We start from the raw sequence: 23,080 nt of genomic DNA, 5'->3' as shown, positions 1-23,080 counted from the left end.
AGGGGGAGGGCATCTTCAACTTGAGCTCTCATATTTTAAGCCCCTCAGAAATAACAGTTCTGGATAAGGGACTTAAGTACGTTCCTCCTGCTAATATTAATAAATTTAAGGTATACATGGATATACACAAATATATCAGAAAGCTCAATATCCAAAGATATTGTGCCTCTAACCCTTTTAATCAATCTGCAATGTCCACTTCCCATATAGTACATTCAGGATTGTCCAACGCTTCTGTTTGGAACCCTCCGGGTCACCTTCCAGCTGCTCTTAAAGTATTTAGAGATCTTACTTTGAGAGACTTAGATGACATGAAAGTCAAGCAGGTTCGGTGCAAACAGGACATCCAAAAGGGGATAGAATCCCTGTGCCAGAATAAAAATGTGGTTATCCGCCCGGTGGATAAGGGGGGTGGGATTGTGGTCCTTAACAAATCCGACTACATGCAGGAAATGCAGCGGATTTTAGGGGATGAGGAAACTTACGTTCCACTTTCCCTTGATCCGGGTATGAAGTATTAGAAAATCTTGACCAGGATAGTGAATAGAGGCTTCCGGAGCAATATTCTTAATGAGAAAGAGAGAGACTTTTTGGTCCCTAAAGTTCCGAGAACACCGATCATATACTATCTGCCGAAGGTACATAAGAGTCATACTTGCCCCCCGGGACGTCCCATTATAAGTGGGATAGATTCGGTTACGTCCCGGGTGGGCAAGTATATAGACTTCTTCTTTCAGCCTTTGGTGAAAATGATACCATCATTTATTAAGGACACTAAAGAGGTGATCAATATTGTATCCGGGATCAAACCTCCTCCAGATGTGTGGCTAGTAACATGTGATGTTGCTTCATTGTATACTATAATACCACATGACCTAGGCCTACATGCGGTTTCATATTATTTGAATAGGGACAGTAAGTTGGACAAAAGACAGGTATCATTTATTATGGAACTTTTAGAATTCGCGGCAACGCATAATTTTTTTTGGCATGACGGCAAATTCTATAAACAAAATCGCGGTGTAGCGATGGGAGCTAAATACGCTCCGAGTCTTGCCAATCTCTTCATGGCGCTATGGGAGGAGGATGTCGTCTGTGTCCAGTCCAGGCCACAAATTTTATTGTGGGCCAGGTATATCGACGACATCCTCCTCCTATGGGACGGCACCGAAGATGACTTGACCCATTTCATGAGCGCTTTAAATGCAAATGATCGGGGTATCTCGCTGAGCTATGAGGCTAGCCAGATACAAGTCAATTTTTGGGATTTGGTGATCTCGGTGGAGGGGGAGAATTTTCAGACGGCAACCCATTTCAAGTCGACAGATAGAAATGCATATATTTCTAGGGATAGCTGCCATTATGCTCCCTGGCTTGATTCCATCCCAAAAAGCCAATATTTGCGCATTAAGAGGAATTGCACTAAGCAGACATTGTTTGTTCAACAAGCAGACGTTTTAACACATCGTTTTTTAGCGAAGGGGTATAAGCCGGATGACCTATCTAGTGCCCTGGAACATGTGACACAACTGGACAGGGGTACTTTACTTGAAGATAAGCCTCGTGACAAATCTGACAAATTCAAATGCCCTTTTATTACAGACTTTTCCTGCCAGCATGGGGGGATTAAACATATAATGTCCAAACATTGGCACATTCTTAAGAGTGACAACATTCTGGGTGGTCTATTACCAGACAGGCCGCAGGTGGTCTTTAGGGGTCTCCCTTCCTTGAGAGATAAGGTGGCTGGTAACATAATGAATCCCCCTAAAGTTCCTTCGATGTTCTTGGCAGGTTTGACAGGTTTTTATAAGTGTGGTCGGTGTCAGAGCTGTAGTATTAATAACCGCACTAAGAAAAAGACAGTGGAGTTTAGCTCCAGTTGCACTGGTAGAAGGTTTTCGATTAAGCCTTTTATCACGTGCTCCACAGTCGGAGTTATTTATTTACTAATATGTCCGTGTGGTTTACAATATGTGGGGAGGACTAAACGTCCGCTACATGTGCGGCTAAATGAGCACATCGCGAATATCAGAAGCGGTTTCACGGAGCATTCCGTATCCAAGCATTACCTCACTGCCCACGCATGTAATCCCAAGGATACTATATTCCTTGGGATTGACAAGTTTACCGCTCATTGGAGGGGGAGTGACTTGGTCAGATCTATATCCAGGACCGAGATGTCCTGGATACATAAAATTAAATGCTATACGCCTCATGGTTTAAATATCGAGGTAGACTTGAATTGCTTTCTGGATAATTCATAATTTCCTGTTTTATAAAAATAAATTTGTTCTGGTGTAATCTGTTACGGAGAGCTATTCTGGGTATATGAGTTGTTATCTTCACCTACCTAAATATACATTAGCCCTTCAATGTTGATATAATATACTAATCTCTTTCCCTAAAAGAGAGAGTTCAGAGAGTCTGTATTGATGTGGCATTTTAAATCATGAATATTCCATTGACTAATGTGATATATTTTTATTTTCATTTTTTATTGTATACATTCAGTGTAAACATAGACGTTTAATTCTGTTATTGCCATATAGTTTGTTGTTTTAACCTAGCTAGGATTGCTTACGGTATTAACTTTGCACGTCAATCTATGTACATGGGGGTGTAGATAACCTGGGGTGGACTCCGGTGATCGCATTTTCCATACGTTTTTGTTTGTTTTTAAATTTTAGAGGACCGGTTAAGACAGGGATCAATGCGCTGGTAGCATTGTATTTTGGCTATAGTTTTATGAGGATTATACCCTTTTTTATATTAGCCTATTTCCCTTGACCTTCCGGCTTCCAAGACTGAGTCTTAGTAGATGTTTTTAAATAAAATTGCTTTTTTTGTTTCAGGGGAAAATGTACAAACTTTTTCCCTTACTGTGGCAGCGGTTTGCATTAGCAGGAGTTGCAGGTTTCCAGGAGTCAAAATGGAGGATGAGCGATCGTGATTGGATCTGCCCCCTGGTTGACTCCGCCCCTTTGTTCGATATATGTGCGGTTAGTTGGGGGCGTCTCCTTACCCCGTGAACTCGGGAGGAGACGCCCTGACGTTACCGCGTTTGCTAGTGTAAGGATCCGGATATTCCGGATGCACGCCAACACACAGTCCGGCCGGCTGTGTTCTTTTTGCTCTGCTATTTAATTTTATGCCCGCTTGATGCCTATTTTTATCTTTGGAAATGTAAGTAAGCATTCAGCTGTTCTTTGTTACAATAAATCAGCGCAGTATTACGCTATATTCCCCTCTTGGTGTTTCCTTACATATCTATGGAGCTTGGATTTTAATGGTGATCACTAATGTATGGAGAGTTCCCCTATTGGGATATCGCTGTTTGAAGATAACCATTTGGGCTGCTGCTGGATTTGATTTTATGCTTATTATTCACTGAATTCTGGTAAGAGTCAGTATTATCTGTGGTGGAGGTCTCCTGTTTGTTCTGAACACAGCGTGGTTGCCATCACTGCTACCTAAGATTCCTTTCATCACTACACCTGTGGACTGCTTCATAATCTCTTGGCTTATCTAGACTGTCAATTCGTCTATATCAACTGCAGAGACATTTATGATATCCAGTAGACATTTACATTTTGCACTTACAATATTGATGGTGTTTACCACCATATATTGAATTGTTTCCAATTTATTAGTCACTGGGGTTTCACTATATCATTTTAAATTAGCGCGACTTCCTTTTTTTTTTTTTATTATGTTTGTTTGTGCTGTATGGCACACTTAAGACGCGGCTGATAACACTTTTTTGCACTATATGTTGGGTCTGCGCAACAATATTTCCTTTTTTCTACATATAATTAAATACCTGCATAGAGTAGAATATTGAATGAAAAACGTTATTTCATACATAAGTACATAATTCATAAATAATCCCAAAAAATTAAGCGCACGTGATACATATAGAAAAGCCCAAAATTTTATAGCACATGATTGGAATATACTCAAATACATAATGCATGAACAGAATCCACAATGACGTGGTAGGATACAGTATACGATTTGAAAGACATCTGTTAGCACAATGCGTTTCGTGACTTGTTTATCAGGAGAAAGCTTGTACACTTGCAGGATATCTCTTTAATGATATATTATGCATTTCTAGTTGGTCTAATATAGTCACAAGTGTGAAAAATATAAAAATAAATATATTTTTCACTATGTATTTGAGTATATTCCAATCATGTGCTATCAAATTTTGGGATTTTCTATATGTAGCATGTGCTATCCATTTTTGGGATTATTTGTGAATTATGTGTGAAATAAAGTTTTTCATTCAATATTTTACTCTATGCAGGTATTTAATTATATGTGTAGTATATTCATTTTCTATCGGATATGAATTATTATGTGACAAATGTCCTACTCTTTTACACATATTATAGATATGTTAATTATATGTTAATTATAACTCCACACAACACCTCCGCGTACTTAATTTAAAGGCTTCCTTGTTCTCCTTTTTATATTTTAACTAGCTGAATACCCGGCGTTGCCCGGTCTTCCTATCTTAACCTTTTGGGGAGGAAAATCATAGTAATATAAATATACCCATCTTTTATATAAGGGTGTAGGTAAGGGTTAATTTAACTGTCATATATTTTTATTTGGCATATAAGTAATATGTGTACCAGGTATTATTGAAATATCTCCAGGCGTACAGAAGTTATGTGGGAACATACATTTCCCATTGATTTGCATGGGACTTTAAACAAAAACCCAGACCCTCACAAATGGGGGTAGTTAAGGGATAAATTAACTATCCTATAGTTTAAGTGGACATATAAGTAACATGTGACCAAGTGTTATCGAAATATGTATAGCCGTTTGGAAGTTATGAAGTAACATGTATTTCCCATAGAGTTGAATGGGACTTTAAAGAAAAACCCCGACCATGGCAAATGGGGGTGGGTAAGGGTTAAACCACCTATCCTATGTTTGTTGCTGACATATAAGTAACATGTGTGCCAAGTTTCATGTTAATATCTTTAGCCGTTTGGACGTGATGCTGGAACATACATACACACACACGTTGAGTTTTATATATATAGATAGGGATGGAGGCTGATGACAACGTCATCTTCTCATATAAAGTCTCATAGCCCCCTTTTTTTTTAAAGTGTCTTAGTACAGTTACACCTTACTTATTCTAAGATATAGCCTAAGCCTTGTCCATTGTGGGTGGGGTTTCATTTGTCTGTCAATCTAGATTGTTTGACCTCTGAGTGTATTAACGCATTACCTTTAATCCTTGCCCCTGGTTTGAGATTTTAATTCCCTGGCTTTAACCTCAGCTTTCCTTATGACTGAAATATTTTATTCTTGTTTTTACTATCATAACTTGTCAGCACTTCTAACTCACTCATATAAACCAATCTCATGCTTAACTGTAGGAATCCAAGTGCCGTAGGCATATCAAGCCCTATGGGGATGCTGAGGCTAAAGGTGAAAAATATGGGTATTCTACCTGAGAAAGAACCCAGTGGTATAAAACTAGCTATCTATCTTAAAGCAAATATGAATTCTAAGACGGAAACTTTTACATCGCCCATGGGTTCTTAATAATAAGCTCTGTCATACTGTCACAAAGTGACTGACAATTAGCTATACAAGTATTGAAGGTTAATGTGTAAATCTGAAACCTTGGTGAATTACATTCCCCCTGCTACAGTTTCCCAAGTTTATTTCCATTTCATGTTTAGAAAATGTCATTTTTAGTCTTCAGTTTTATTGGATTCTCTGCTGTCTCACTATATTTCTTTTTAGGGCATTTACCAGGCTTCGGAAACTGGCCCAGCTTTTCCCTACTCATGCAATATTTATTCTATAAGGGCAACCTGTCACAACAAAAACAATTTGTGCTGCAATTCTTATCCCCTTTCAAAATGCTATATGCTTGGCTGTCAGGCTGATCCTACAGATACACTGACTTAGAAGCATGCAGAAGTTGAAGACTCCAGTTAGTAGAAATTCAGTAGCACATATTTGTCCAAAAGTATGTTTAACAATAGGTTTGCTTCTCTGCAGCTCCAAGACCAGACTGCTGCAACATAGTTTCCACAAATGTTTTCTAAATATGCTCATAATGCTCTATGGTACAATTAAGAGAAGGGGTGTAAAATAATGGAAAACTGTTTTTCAGATAGACACACATTTTAAAAGTTTCATACCTGGGAACATGCAGGCTTTTTGCCAAGGTTATTAGCTTTTTGGACACAAGCCTTAGTTCCCCGGATTTCTGGTCATTGACAGGAGTGACTGCAGTGTTAGGCCTCGTACACACGACCGAGTTTCTTGGCAAAAACCAGCAAGAAACTTGCTGGGAGATATTTTTTTGGCGAGAAAACCGGTCGTGTGTACATTTTCGTCGAGGAAACTGTCGAGAAACTCGACGAGCCAAAAAGAGAGCAAGTTCTTTATTTCCTCGATGGGAATGGAGAAACTTGCCTTGTCGAGTTCCTTGACAGCCTAACAAGGAACTCGACGAGGAAAACGATGTGTTTCGCCCGTCGAGTATCTCGGTCGTGTGTACAAGGCTTCACTCCTGTCCAGCTGAGCAGAACTAATACAGATTTTTTTGTAAAGCATACTTTACAAGAGAGAGAATATTTCTACAAGAAATGTTTTGTGCTTACTTTGATATTAAATTATGATCAAGGATTTGTGGCGAGAAAATCTGGGTGAAAAGGCTGATAGACATTTAGTACTCTTGTTAAGGTCAGTGGACACTTTTACAGACTGTGTGCCCTCAAGCCGATTGCAAAAACAAACAGATCTGCACTTGTAAAAATCACTGAATTGAGCAGTGCAGTTGCTTTCGAGCATTGCAACTTAGTACAGTCAGCAATGAGTCGGATGTTGTGCATAATCAGCTCCCTACAGTAAAACTTCACCCGTGTCAGCAGTTAAGCCAAGTGCCTGTGTCCTTCCCTCCCCTTATGATGTGACCCGCGTGATCTGCACTTGGAACTAGACAGCTGTGTTGAGAATTGCATGGCTAACAGTAATGAGAGAGGCCCACAAGAGTATGTACACCTTATGAGCAGATAGAGAAATACTGATTAGCGTATGTTCATTTACTGAGAATGCAGAACAGAAGAATTATACATAGCTATGTTCTCAATAAATTCAATTATGCTTCAATGCAGTTATTATTAACATCACTCTTTGGAATGTAAATTGTGAACTTGTCATTATTTTATCACATTATGACCCGTTTTAATTGTAACATAATTACAATGACATAATTAAATAAACAATAGAGCACATTAGTGACTTTCCATTACTTGTGACACTGGTTTTGGTGTGCACTAATTACATGTCAGTCAAAATGCTGTCACTGGGAACAAATAATGGCTCAGTCTTAACAGAGAGTGCACAAATACAGTATAGATACTTAATCTGAACTCCAGGTTAATATAAATAATATTAAGACACATATTAATACAGCTCGGTATTAATGAACACATCATTATTTATAGCTTGTTTAAATGCAAGCAGTGTAAATACTTGAATTTGAATTGGTATTAGCCTATAACAAGACACTGTATAGCAGAGCTCAGAATGGGAGTAGAAGAAGCAGAACAAAGGGCCACTCCTGATGATGTCGTTCTGACAAAACGCATTGCGCAGAGCTACCAACATCATTGTATCACTTCCGGTTAGGGTCTGTGGAACGCATCGCTGGCCAGGTCTGCTGTTTCAGCCAGTGTGTGCTGTGAATGTTGTCTACCCCCTAGAGGGGAAAGCTCTCTGGTGAGTGCGGGAGCAAGAGGGGGAGCACGAGTTGGAGCACCAGACAACGCATTCATTTTTTAAGCACTTTTAAAGAGCACCTGTCACCAGGGGCGGACTGACCATTGAGTCATTAGGGCACTGCCCGAGGGCCCCATGCCATTAGGGGGCCCCATCAGGGTTGCCAGGCTCAGTAAAACCAGGGACAGTATGTAAAAATCTGTGTTTTTTTTCACATCTGTCCCTGATATGTCCGAAACCGACATGCTTTTGATATGAAAATCCAGAGATTTTAGCTGTCCCGCCTCTGCACTGCCTCCTGGCGTGGTGGCCATCTGTAAGCCTGGGGGCCCCATAATCTTCTATTGCCCGGGGGCCCCATGAGTTGTCAGTCCGCCCCTGCCTGTCACGTTATCAGTTACCAATGGACTTATTATTTTGCCAATTTTGAGCATATATATTTTTTCTACGCATGCTTTTGAACTTATATTATATGAACTGCTAACTTCATATTTTGAAGAGCACTTGTCACAATTTTTTAATCAAATATTGATGGACTTTTTTATTTGTTAATTTTGAGGATATGTTTGCACATGGTTATGAACTTATATCATATGTATTGTTTTTTTAGTAATATTAAGCGGTTGCTAATGAAAAATGTGTTTCTGACATATGATTTACAACACCAAGTGTGAATTTTAAATACGCAGGAACATATTGAGTTTTTTTAATTTTTATATATTCTCACATTATCCAACAGAGCAGCACCACACCCACTACTTAATTTGATCAAACTGAAACTATACCCTGGTAGTTGTTTTTAGTGGAGGCAGCAGCTTTCTACATATTGTGACAGCATTTAAATAGTCATTGCGCGGAACCAGCCATAATCATTTTTTAGAATAAAGAGCTAATGATGGTTGCTGCAGTGCATTTGTGCTAACAAGGAACCCGCTGACATGAGAAGAGAACATAATGATAGCGATTTGACATTTGTCTGCTGCTTCTTCATTCACTGTCCAGTCACAGGATAAGGGGAGCTGGGCCAATACCTGCAAATGTTACCTAAAGGGGTTGTAAAGGTTTGTTTTTTATTTTCTAAATAGGTTCCTTTAAGCTAGTGCATTGTTGGTTCACTTACCTTTTCCTTTGATTTCCCTTTTTTTAATGTTTTTTTTCTTTGTCTGAATTTCTCACTTCCTGTTTCTCCTCAGTAAGCTTTCCACCATCATCCGAGTGGTGGGAAGTCAGTCAGAACAGCTTACTGAACAGCTTACTAAGGAGGAACAGGAAGTAAGAAATTCAGACAAAGAAAACAAAGAAAAAAAAATATTTAGAAGGGAAATCGAAGAAAAGGTAAGTGAACCAACAATGCACTAGCTTAAAGGAACCTATTTAGAAAATAAAAAACAAACATTTACAACCCCTTTAACTATGGCAGAGAAACATCAAGTCAATTGCCCTGTGTGGCAAAGCTGTGTATATTTCAGGACTATATGGACAGAAATACAAATCCTTTGGCAGGTGAAATGACTCTTGTTAATATTTTATGTGTATTTAGCAATTGCTTGACATTACGCTTTAAAGGCCACTTTCTTGAAAATTATTATATTCTGTAATTGTATTCTAACTGTAAACGGTTAATACATGTAATTATAAACACTCTGTATATAAATTAATTTTTTATTGCAAGTGCTTTGATATATACGTTCCTTGACTTTTACATACAAAAGGCAAAGTGGCAGGCACTGTGATCATTTATAACACTTGCTTGAGCAGTTGCAGCAAAAGTTTGAAAAAGGTTTTCACTCTGGTAGTTTGTCCCCATTCTTGTCATTATATGAACTAACCACATACAGTAATTAAAATACATTATTTATTACAACAGTGGTCTTTTAATGTTTCAAAAATATTTAGCTTGAAGTCAAAATCTATATTGGTTAACACAGAAGTCTTGTATTTTCTATTGTTTTGTTTTTTGTTTTGTTTTTTAGATACAGAAGGCTGCGATCATAACTGGCACAAATTCCAAGGATCTTGTTACAGATACTTTCCTCAGCGGAGGCCGTGGGAGGAGGCAGAAAGAGACTGTCGAAGGAGATCTGGCCACCTCACTAGTATACATTCTCCTGAGGAACAAGTATTTATCAAGAGTAAGCATGTCCATATGCACTTAACTACATACTGCACCTTGTACTTTGATACTTCTACTATTTATTGAATAAAAATCTTTACTTCACAGAAGAATATTTATGTACCAGTTTAAGTATATAACAGATTATATGTATATAATATGTGTTCATTACAAAACTTCAAACTTTTTAACTGGAAACAGTTGCTGTTTAGCATAGTAGCCTGAATTAAACAGTAAGCTCTTATTAACAGCTGCATCGTCTATCACTGTTTTGAGATTGGGTACACTCACTAAGAGGCAAGCCTTCCTGGTCAATAGCTCTATTACTCATCTCCTTCTTGAGCCAAGTAGATTGTCCAGCTAGAAATGACGCCCCCCCCTGGAGCTTAGTCTTACAGCCACAGTGTAATTATTTGAGCACATACTGTACATAATCATATGACCCCTGCTCTGGGAACCTACAACCAGCTTAGATGGTTTCCATCTCTGCTTGCCCCTTTAGCCTTAGGCCCCTTCCCCACTGGGGCGGGAAGTGCGGCGGCGGTATAGCGGCGCTATTATACCGTCGGAATTGCCACGGAATTGAGGCAGTATTCGGCCGCTAGCGGTGTGGATTTAACCCCCGCTAGCGTCCGGAAAAGGGTTAATACCACCAGCATTGCCGGCGGTATAGCCACGGTGTCCCATTGTTTACAATGAGAAGGAGCGATGGAGGAGCGGTAAACACACCGCTCCTTCACTGCTCCAAAGATGCTGCTAGCAGGACTTTTGGAGCGGTCCCGTCAGCGCATCGCCTCAGTGTAAAAGCACTCAGGCTTTCACACTGAGACTGCAGGGCAGGAGTTTTTCAGGCGGCATTTAGGCGCCATTTTTAGCGCTAAAACGCTAAATAATAATCCTGGGATTACAGGATATGATTGGTGTTTGCATACTACAGCTCATTGAAAATAGGAGTGCTCTTCAGAAAGGGTGATGCTTTTTACATTTATACTACTGTCTCAGGTGCACTTTAAAGTTGTACCCTTATACATTTCCAATTTCCATTAAAATGCAACTGCCACAAAAAGAAAAGGTTCTTTTTAATATTTCAAAATATGTAATTTAGTCTATCATTTACTATACATATACTTTTTTATATGTACTATTTTCTTATTACATTATACAAACTATATTGACATTCAAAAAGTGAAGGCTATAGGGCTAGAACTATGCTATGAAATTGAATTGTTATTAGTTGCCTTCTTCCTTTTATTTTATGTTATTTTTTTTTAAAGTTCCATAGCAACACTTTCAAAACATATACGAATACCCATGCTACTCGAGGACCGGCATGCAATCCTACTACCATTCGGGTATCAACTTCTTAGCTTTGCCAGTCTGTGAGCATCAAGTAGACTGCACAAGATAAGTAGAGCACAAGGAGGCTTTATCCCACAAAGCATATACAGAAGTTAAATGTCTTGATGCATTTCATGCTGTTGTGCTTAGTCATAAGGCTATTATGACTAAGCAAAAAGGCGCATAATGCATCACGGAATTTCAATTCTGTATGTGCTTTTTGGGAAAAGCCTCTCAGTGCTCTACCTCATTTGTAGAGTCCACGTGTTTTTTACATGCCAATCATCTTGTGCTGTCCTAAGCAGTAGATCTATGGCACACTCTTAGTAAGGGTTCGCTCTCAACTTAGAGTCTACAAGAAGGGCTATGTCACCAAGCTAACATGAAAGTGAGTAAGGAAGGCTTTTGGTAAACCTACCCATGCTCACTTAGTGTAATACAAGTCCTAGCTGCACATAATTGGTATCTAAGACTTTTTCTTTTTATTACTTTATGTAATGGTTACCTACATAGTTTGTGGGGGTATATATATATTTCATAGCTGCTTAGGCAATTGATTGTTTGTCAGTTATAGCAAGCATCCCAATATCATCTTCCTCCTCATCCCTTTTTTGCCCACAGGAATAATAAACCCTGATGTGGAAGACTTTTAATTAGTTACAGTGCCAGTACTATTAACATTAATAGCCCTTATGCTGTCAGCCAGAGCATAACATTATAGGGATGCTGATCTCTATCCTTGTTACCCAGTTCATGGTCTACATTTCTTCTGCTGATTATCAGCAAAAACATGAAATTTAATGCTGCCATGTGCCAGGTAGATAAATTTTAATGTAGCACAATTTCAAGATCACACAGGTAATAACACTTAAACAGGAAATTGGGAAGTAGCATTTTAAAACAAAATTTACTGTACAAATAAAAATCATTAACACACAGTTAAGCTGTATTTTTGTATGTCTCATCCAATCTACTAATTGCAAGTAAAATATTTAAATGATATAAGTGCTCTCTCTATTTGAATTCTAGGCAGGTGTAGCAAAAATAATAAAAATCTAATTTGTGTTATTGTTCATAGCTTTAGTATAGATTTTTTTAGATCATGCTGTTACATTATATCACAAAGCAAAATACTTACATAGAAAGCCACAGATAAAAGCTGATGTTCATTGACTCCCAAGCCACATACTGTTTCTGGATAACAGAACAGTATTACATTTTTATTTTATTTTTGGCAGTCTTTGGGAACCTCTGGACAAATACAGATACATTTAAATGAAGGGTGGAGAGAAGTTAAAAGACTCCTTATTGCTCATACTAACAAAATAAGTTATTCCCCTTTCTCGCTACACTCTTGATTAAAAGTACTGTATCCTATAGTAAGAGAAATATCTACCATTCTATTCTTTTTTCTTTCAATAAGTTTATATTAAAGATTTTCAAAATACAGTCAACAATATACAATAGAATAGTACACAGATATGGGCAATACACAATTGGTTGCAAAAACTTTAACACCCGGAGTCACAATCAAATATATCAGAGATCTACATGTTTACAAGGCTAGGAAATAGGAATGGTCGATATATATTTGAAAAACATGTAATAACTGATGGGAAAACTGGGTAGACCTTCTTTTTTGATTTAACACCAATGACGATCTTCTATAAAGAGAATAGAGGGGCTGTGAATTAGAAAAGCCCTCTTGAGGAAAAATTAGATGGAGTTAAAAGAGTGATTTGCAGAGATAAAGAAAATAAATGTGGACGAGGAAAAAAGATGCATTAGATCATTTGATCTAATTATTTCTATGCTTTCTGAGTCACTGATCTGGAACACGTATGCAGATCCTAGCTTCAGGTTTTGGTGTAACTTTAAACATTGTATGCCTGCTCCAGGTCAGTGACAGAGCGCATTGAAACTGAAACCAATCAATTTTCAGTCTTTATTATTATTATTATTATTATTATTATACAGAATTTATATAGCACCAACAGTTTGCGCAGGCTTTATAATGTTAGGGCAAACAGTTCAGTTACAATACAATTCAATACAGGAAGAATCAGAGGGCCCTGCTCATTAGAGCCTACAATCTAAAAGGGAGGGTCAAGTGATATAAAAGGTAATAACTATGGGGGAGGAGCTGATAGAGTAAAATAAAAGTACAGTTGTTAGGTGAAGGCAGGATAGGCTTCTCTGAATAGAAAAGTTTTCAGGGATCGCCTAAAAGTGAATAGATTAGAAGATATTTGGACACATTGGGGTAGGGAAATCCAAAGGATGCGAGAGGTTCCAGGAAAAGTCATGGAGGCGAGCATGGGAGGAGATGTCAAGGGAACTAGAGAGCAGGAGGTCTTGTGAGGAACAAAGAGAATGATTTGGTTGGTATTTTGAGACTAGGTTAGTGATGTAGCTGAGGGCCAAGTTGTGGATGGCTTTGTAAGTTATTGTTAGTATTTAGAGTTTATTAGTTGGGTGAGTGGCAGCCAATGAGGGGATTGGCAGAGAGGGGTAGCAGAAACTGAGTGGTTTGTAACGTAGATGAGACTGGTAGCAGCATTCATGATGGACTGAATAGGGGATAGCCTATTTAAAGGTAAGCCGATAAGGAGAGAGTTGCAGTAGTCGAGGCAAGAGATAACCAGGGAGTGAATTAGGAGCATTGTGGTGTCATTGGTTAGGAAGGGACGTATTTTGGAGATGTTGCAGGGGTTGAGGCAGCAAGCTTTGGAAAGTGATTGGATGTGGGGAGTTCAGAGTCCAGGATAAAAACATGAAACCCTGGCATGCGGGGATGGGTTAATGGTTGTGCAGGGATGGGTTAATTGATTTTGACAGAGAAGTCACGGGAAGAGGCATGTGGAGGAGGAAATATTTTGAGCTTGGTGGTGTGACATTCAGACTGATATGTCGGTCAGTAAATTAGTGATGTGTGAGGAGATTGATGTTGGGAGCTGAGGGATAGAGATAGATAGATGTGTAGTCAGCGTAGAAATTTTGTTGAAAGCCATGGGAGACTATCAGCTGACCCAGGGAGGAGGTGTAGATTGAGAATAGGAGAGAACAAAACCTTGGGGGACCCTGACGGAGAAAGGAAGAGGAGATAAGGAAGTAGAATTGTAAGTGACAATTGAAGATGCGGTGGGAAAGGTAAGATCAGAACCAGTGAAGAGTACAGTCACGGAGATAAAAGGAGTAACGTTTTTTTTTCCAGGAACACGCGCTTATTTCAGAAAGTTAGTATTTAGGCTGCACCCAGTAAATGAAGTCATGTTTGTGTATGTGGATTGGATCCAGGCTGTTAACTAGAGCATCTCCTTAAAGCGGAGGTTCACCCAAAAATCCACTTTTTAACATTAGCTGTAGCATACTGCTAACATCTGCAGTATGCTGGGTTTTTTTTTACTTGTACTTATCGTTATATGAGCGGGGAATCCTGCGGGGAATGGGCGTTTCTAAGCGAAGAGGAGTTGATTGACGGCTGCTAAGGCGCGTCTTGGCCTCTGTTTAATCTTCAACTGCCATGATGCTGCACATGTGATCAGTTATGACACCAGCCATTGGATGGTTTGACAGTTTGGTTGAGAGCACAACCAATGTGACAGTTAGCATTCCCGGCATGCCAGGAATGTAACTGCTTTTTCAAACTGTTAAATTGATGGGTTTACTTCCGCTTTAAGGATGCTGGAAAGTTCATTTTGAGGGTGAACCTCCGCTTTAATGTGGCCTCAGCACATCACAACAGCCACCAACGGTCAGTCAGAATCAGACAGAGGAGCCCTACTATCCCATGTGCTGGGGACTGTTGCTGAGGACCTGCTCCCTCATCCACCTGCTGGAGAAAGTCTGATTGGGAAGACTATAATCATCCCTGTGCCTTACTGACCGCTGTTCCAACGGTCAGGGGGTTCGGTAAGGAGACTACATCTTACTACCTGGGTGTCCCTTTTGGTGGAAGAAGATCTTTTTAGTGCACTTTCCTTCACTTTCAATATCATCACCCACTTCATTACTTTGGACTTTAGTTTTTATATATTTTTATATTTTGATATAATATTGGTTTCAACGTCTGTTTTATATCATCCTACATACTGTTTATTTCGAATTGCCACAGTTTTTCACTCAATTGGTTTAGTATCACTTATTACTTTAGCGCTGTACCTTTTTTGTAATTTATGTTTTTTTACTTTGGGTATCTTGAGTAATAGGTACTGGCAGCTTCTTTAATCAGTTCAATTTACATACATTCATTCACGTGTTTAGCGCAGTGTTTTTTCTTAGGAAAATCTTTTATGTACGAAGACGTACGCCTGTCGGATCTAGCCGAGATGCCATCGTATCTTGTTTTGAGGATTCAAAACAAAGATACGACGCAGGAATTTTGAAATTACGCCGGCGTATCAATAGATATGCCGGCGTAATTTATTTGCGGATCTACCCCATCATCTATAAATATATCACAGAAGAGGATAGAGAGCTGTGCACAGTGAGTGGGAATGTGAATAAATTGGCAAGTAAGTATAAAATAAGATATGTGAAAATATGTGTTTTCAGGCAGAATTTAAAGTATTCAGTATTAGGCAGTCTGACAGCATATTGCAAAATATTCCAGGAGTAAAAACTCAGTATGGAAAATATTTAAATGGGAAAATTGGAGGTGGTAAAAAGCAGTACTAACAGCAGCAGATAATTTACATATCTGAGAGCATGCTATAGAGTTTAAACAGGGAAGCATAAAACATATAAAGATGAATCATTACTAAAAGTCTTGCATTTGCAAATTAGAATCCCGAATGGAACATTTGAAAGACCACTGAGAAAATTTTGAGACTAATGGTGTAAATAATAAAGTATTTGGTAATGAAGGTTAACTCCAATGTATAATTTATTACTAATGGAAGTGGTACCAGCTAAGTAAGGGGTAAACCAGTTGGTAAAAAAATTACAATGGAAATCAGCCACTTGAACCAACCTATAGCTGCTACACCTCCATAATGCCCCATCGGAGTAATTCCATCGGAAATTCAGATGAATTCCACTGGAGTTTACATAGAGAACATGTTCTCTTTTCCTCAGATGGAATTCTGTCGGAATTCCGATGTGAATTTGGTCGGACAAAGGTCAGATCGTGTGTACAGGGCATAAGAGCAATGCAACATACATTTTGCATTGGTACCAAACCCCAGACTTTCTATGCAGCGTACACCCAACATAGAAGGTTGCAGATATGTAACTAGTATGGATAATATAATAGAAACAAAAGCTAAAGTGAAGGCAGGAATAATGGGAGGTAAAGAAAAAGGAGGGGACATTTTTGAGTGACCAGTTTTACAGCTCAATGGATTTGCAAACCGTAGTAGGGTTAGGTAGTGTTTTCTGTTAGACGTCACAGTTCCCAGACTTTTTTATATTTAACCAGTAAATTGTGGAGGCAAACTGTAAGATCTTTCAATTAATTTGACATCTCGGATCCTGGTGTGAAGTTCTATGAGAAATAAGGGATCAACAGTCTTCCATTTGTGGATCGCTAAGTATCTCTTTGCTGTGTGTGTGTGTTAGTCATTTTTTGGCTGGTTTGGAAAAGTCTTTTGGGGCTAGACCCAAGAGGGAACTTTTAGGGGTGGAAGGGATACAGGTCAAACCCTCAACATATGGACAGTTTCACTGTAGGTTTTCTTAAGTGGGCATTGCCAGTATATGTGTTGCAAGGACCCCAGGTCCTACTTGCGTATCAGTATATGTTGGAATATATGACATGAATATCCCAGAAAGCTGTGGGCATTGCGACAGCCACGTGTCTATGTGAGAATATTGGAAGTGGAAGAGTAGAGGAGCTAAAAAAAAAAGATATTTATAAAAAAGGACAATAATGATTTTTGTAATATGCAAGTGGGAAGGAATACATCAACATAGAAATACTAAATATGTGAAAGATCTGCTTTAATGTATTAGTGTTTTAGAGGTAAAAGTGTTGGGGAGGTTTAGCATTAAGGGTATACTTTATGAGAAGCTAAGTGTTAGAGTGGTGCTTCACTTTAGACTATATTTTGTTTTTTTCCCCTTTCTCTGCCCTGAAAACTGACAGTGCTTTTCAGGCGTTTTTGCACTAAAAATAGCACCTTTAAAGCGCCTGAAAAGCGCCTCCTGAGCTTCCCCAGTGTGAAAGCCCGAGTCACTGCCCCTGCCATAAAAGCGCTTTAAAAGCAGCGCTAAGCAGGCACTTTTAACCCCCTTTTAATCCCTTCTTGGGGGTCGCTGGCATAACAGCGGTAAAAGAGCCGCTAAAACTAGCGCCGCTTTACCGCTACCGCCGACACCACCCCATTGTGAAAGGGGTCTTAAAAAAATCAAAGTGTCTGGGTGTATGCTTGTTGGTCAAACATCAGCTGCATACAATCAAAAGCAGCCACTGTTCAGAAATGCTGAAAGCTGCCCCAGGTGGCTGTCAGGATACAATGGCCCAGAAGGGGAGTTTGTTCATCTGTTGTATATAGCTTGGATAGAAGAATCAGTTTTTCTAAATGTTCTCCAGTAAAATTCAAGCACTCTTTGATATCACAATAACAAATTAGATGACAAAATAAGTCAGTTTTATGATTGTTCCTGTATATTTCCCCTACTTTCCTCCAGAAAACCTAGCACAACTAAACCGATTCCCTTTTAAGACAGAAGCAAAGACATTATAAAATGATTGGATCCATGGATGTGTTTACAGCTTTAGAAGGCCACATGTACCAATAGAAACAAAGCAGGATAGTACAAACATGTGAGAATTTCAAACCTGAAATGATGAATACACAAATTAAGATTTTAACAACCACTCTCATAGAATGGGTAGAAGAACTTCACTACATTTTGAGGATGGATAAACTAAAGTGGTAGTAAACCGTTGCTGGTTAAAAAAAAACAACACCCGTAGGGAAATTGCATAATTGGCTAGTATGCATCACATACTAGCACATTATTAAATACTTACCTTGGAACCAAGCCTTCTAGTGGCACACTGTTACTGTTGAGAGGGCTGACATCTTCTCCCGGTCTTTTGTTCTGGGTCTGCATGCTTCAGCTGTGTGATTGGCTGGAGCCACAATGACGTCACTCCCACGCATGCGTGCACCCCCGGTTCTGGCACGGAGCTCTAAAAATTCCAGCAAGGTATGCCGGACCTTCAGAGCATCACCGGCCCGGCTGCATGCAAGGTGAATATCTCCTAAATGGTGCACTTAGGAGATATTGATTTTATATTCAGGTAATCCTTATTATAGGGAAGAGAAAGGGAAATTAGGTTGCGCTAAATAATCTACACAACACAAACATTTTTGCAAAAAGTGAGTGTATATAAATTAAATAAATAAAGGTCGATGCCCCTCCAGGGGATAAAGACTATATACCACAGAAAATCCCAACTGATTGGTGAAAAATGTGTCCAAAAATCAGTAACTAAATATGAATCTCCAATTCACAAAAGTTACTCAAAAAAGCTGTAATAAAGTAAAAGAAAAGTCCACCTCCAATTCAATTGAACGTTGATTGAAAGAAACTGCTCCTCACGGTCACACCAGGAAGAAAGGTAAGTGAGTGCCCTTACCAAAGTTGTTGGACCCCCTGTTAGATGAGGTCAAGAAGGCCTGAACATCCACCCTGTCAAGGTGATGAAAAATCCCAGGGGCTATGCGTTGCTCCACTCCCAGCAGATCCTCACTCGGCTCAGGTCGGTCCCTTCAAAAGGCAATCGGCTCCTGAACTCAGTGTCACATAGGGAACCGCAAAGAAGAAGGGAGGCTCGAAATAGTAAGGTAACGTAACCGCTAGGTTTATTAAAAAGTATAACACAATACACGGAAAAAAATGATTTAAAATTGCCGGCAGAAAAAAATAAAACAAAGGTTCCCGGGGTCACGTTAACGCGGTGACGTCAGTGCATGGCTCCGCCTTGACATGTTTTGTCATATATGACGTTATCAAAGGGCTCCTTATTATAGATTTACCTGTAGGTAAAAATCACAAAGTGGCGTTTACTACCGCTGAACAGATAGCCTTCAAGAACAATCGTTCTTATCAAAAGTTCTTATCAATATGGTATCCATGGATCAATATTCAATTAAAGTTTAGCCCTATCTTCCCACACTTTTCCCTCATGTGGATCGCTTGAGCCTTTCTCTTTTCTCTGAGCTCTGTTACTTCAAGGCATTAGCAATCCTCTTCTCAATGCTCTTTACCCATTTTAGGCACAAAAGACCAAATGTTTAAAATGTGTAACTTACTGTTAATTTAGGCACATAAATGCATTGAAGGAATACAAATATGTTACTAAGTATTCTCACCAGCACAAGAACAGGTCAAACTACGTAATTTTTCAGTGTCATGCTGTATTTTTTATTTTGAATTTTGTATATGACCTTAATTAGATGTAAGCTCAGAAATTTGTAAACCTTGATAAAACTTTACTCTTTAAAAATGTTAAGTGGTTGTTAAGCCACTGCTATATAAACCTCCCATCCCCTGTACCATAACATTATGTTCCCCTGTGTCTGTGTTATTTAAAAAATATGCCAATCTGTACCCATATTCAGGCCCTCACGTGACTTCTCAGCTTTCTCCTCTGCCCGGCTGACAGCTCCAGTGGGCAGGGCTGAGAACTCCTGATGACATCAGCTGGAGAGGACGGAAAGAGAGGAGAGCGAAAGCCGAGGAGTCACGTGAGCACTGGGAGACGCTCTGATATAGGTTCAGATCGGCAGCTTTTTTATATAACACAAGGACGCATATTGTTATGTTACAGAGGGGATGGGAGGATTTTATATTAGTTATGAGAGCAGCAGGAGGGGCAGAGGGCGAGCAATGACATAATCAGACAGGGAGGTAGGGGGGGCTGGGGGAGAGGAGGACAGAGGAGAGCTGTGGATGACGGAGGCGCGTAAACTGACCACGATGTCAGGGTTCAGCAGCCGTGATATACCGTGGTTAGTTTACAGAGGGGCGAGTAGAGCCAGGCAGGATCAGCCAGGTTTTTTAGGTGATAGAAGGGGCCAAATTACAAAGCACAAGCACTGTGCTGTATAACATGCTTTAAGGGAACAGGATCTGTTTTTTTGTTTTGTTTTTAGGTTAACAAACATTTTAAATTTAATTGGATTAATTTTTTATGTAGAAGTGGATTTACCCAATTATTGCTCCTTGAAGCTATGTACCTTACTCAGATACACCGGTATTATACATTGCTCAGCTATTCCATAAACATAAAATAAAAAAGACTATTGGTGTTTATCTCATTGATGCATATTTGTACACAATGCAAATAAAAATTTATTAATATTTATAAGGACACTAAACGCATTTTTAGGTATTTCACACCTACTTGTGAGTTCAGGCCACAAATTAATTACCTGAGGTTTGGGAGATTGCAGTGGCCAGTAGAGATCATTGATTTTATGTTCCTTTAAGTGTATTTGCTATATCTCAGTCTTCATTTATTTTTATTGCAATTGTAACAAGAGCTGGAAGGTATGTACTAAGTACGAAACAACCCCAAAGAAAAATAGATCTGCATTGATTTTTCAGAGTGGACTTAATGTTCCTCGTAGCCTTTATTTTGCTGGCTAAAATAAACATAGGTCACATTTATTAAGCCATCTTTTTCATCTGAAAAGACACATCAAAGCTATAAAGAAATGTAAAATCTAGTCACAAAATGTAACCTAATTAGAATAATGGTTATAACAATTAAATATTCATATTCTAGCTCTCACATGACCACAGTACTGACAGTCTGATATATTACCAGTTGATACTTACTGGTGTGAATTTTTTATTAGTGTTGTTCCATAGGTTATTAATCAAGGTATCAGAGAACCTGCACTTGTAGAGAATAAGACTCATACCATATGTGAAATCATTTTCATGTACAATTAGAGAAAGTTTTCAGGAAATGATTTCCTTTTTATATATTTTATTTGATTGTCATTAAACATTTGTATTGTATTTAACATTTACTCTCCTTGCATATACATAATCTTAACTGCAAAAGGATTTGTAATTCTGCTCGGCCTCTTTTGTGATTCCCACACCTTTGCCTGACTGCACAGCCAGGAGTGTAAGGCCTTATACACACGACCGGTTTTCTCGGCAAAAACCAGCAAGAAAACTGCTTCTAGCCGAGAAAACCGTTCGTGTGTACGAGGCTTTCAGGTTTCTCGTCAGGAAATCTGGCAAGAATCCTGACGAGAAAAAAAAAAGAGGACCTGCGCTCTTTTTTCTCGTCGAGATTCTTGTCGGCCTTTTTCCCGATGAAGAGCCTGAGAGTGTGTATACTTACCTGTCGCTCAAAATTACTTTGACGCATGCGCGGTAGCTTCCACGACATAGGTAGGGTGAAGAAAGATGGTGGCGACGGCATCGAATTTGACGAGCGCATGCTCGTTGACGTGATGACGTCACCGCGTTCTTGCCTTTCAAGAGAACCTCGGTTCTTTTGAAAAGGTCAGTGTGTACACTCGGGCGGCAAGAGATTCTTGCCAAGAATCATGTCAGGGAAAACAACGTTTTTTTCCTGACGAGATTCTTGCCTGTGTGTACAGCGCCTAATACCTCTTCCTCTGTTAGCGTTACGGAACCTAGAGTTGTCACTTCCCTGTCTGCTGAATGGACAGTGAAGAAGTAATAACACACTGATAAGTCATGTTTTCATTTTTTTTAAGTCATCAACACTGTTTATTATGTTAATCTTATCCAGTCAGCATGCTCTTGATAGCTTGTGTGTGTGCAGCAGAGCCTGATTAGCCCCTGTGATTCCATCTCCTACTTCCAAGCTGGTCATAAGCATTACAACATAAATATAAAATCTCATATGCATTTATTGAACTATGTATTCTGATATCCTTCTTAACATTCCATTTAATTCATAACCAATCAAGTAGGTCCTTGTACTACATAATAGAGCTAAAGGAGATTGTACAACTGGATTGTAATGTTTATGGTTTGCTTTAGTGCTGCTGTACAGGAAGCTAGCAACAGGCGAATATAACAGATTTTGGTACTTACGCAAGTTGCATGTAAATATGCATTTTATTCTTATTAAAGGAACACACCCTATTATTTACCTCTGCTTGGAGTTCAGCTTTACATATCATAAAGTTGGGGTTCTGTGATATGGCATTTTGGTGGAAATCCATAACAAGTATCAGAGACACCCTTTAGAATTCTGCCCGGCGTCAGCACCAAAATTATTAGTGCTGGCCCAAAGGATTCATATACCTGTCAGGAACAGGCATATGAATCTTTTGGGCCAGCACTGAGGTCAGAGTGACCATATTGCCCTCCAGCCATTACACCTACCCCACTCTGCTATACTACTTCCCTATCAGGCATGCTTTGCCTGTGAGTCATCATTTTTCAAATATAGGCATTTGCCATTTTTGGGTAATGGCATCACCAGTACCCCTGACCCCTTTATTTATATTCAGCTTTCGACCTGGAACAGAGTTGAGTGTGGGAAGTTATATCATTCATGACTGTTTTCCAGCACAGACAATACCCACTCTGAGCATGGGTATCTCTCTATATGCCAACCCCAAGTTGGTTTTAATTACTGACATTTTCTTCATCTGCAAACTGGCAATAATGCTTTAAGAACCTGTAGCAGTCATAGCGACAGTTTCTTAATGTGGCATTTGTAAGAACTAACTGGATTTGTCAGTAATGTTAAAGAAATTGGTGCAAATGCTCATCTGAATTTGGCGCAGGTAGGTATTATGTGTTTTATCGAAAAATTAGGCAGACTTGACCAATATGCCAACTAATACAGAAAACAAATAAGGAGTTAAATATACTTTGTGTGTTGCTTTGCTTGTTAAAATGGCT

General features: G+C 39.1%; 1 protein-coding gene across 3 annotated transcripts in view; it reads left to right on the top strand.

Annotated features, from left to right (window-relative positions):
• Nucleotides 1-23,080, top strand: part of NCAN (neurocan) — a 289,797-nt gene that overhangs the window by 258,698 nt on the left and 8,019 nt on the right. For all 3 annotated transcript variants that reach the window (XM_040320673.1, XM_040320665.1, XM_040320682.1), the window contains one exon: nucleotides 9,744-9,902. In XM_040320673.1, the coding sequence (XP_040176607.1) occupies nucleotides 9,744-9,902 (159 nt within the window). The remainder of the gene's footprint in view (nucleotides 1-9,743; nucleotides 9,903-23,080) is intronic.

This window comes from Rana temporaria, chromosome 1, assembly GCF_905171775.1.
Source record: "Rana temporaria chromosome 1, aRanTem1.1, whole genome shotgun sequence".
NCBI lineage: Eukaryota > Metazoa > Chordata > Amphibia > Anura > Ranidae > Rana > Rana temporaria.
Note: the sequence above shows the minus strand (reverse complement) of the source record. Positions and strands in the feature narration are given on the sequence as shown.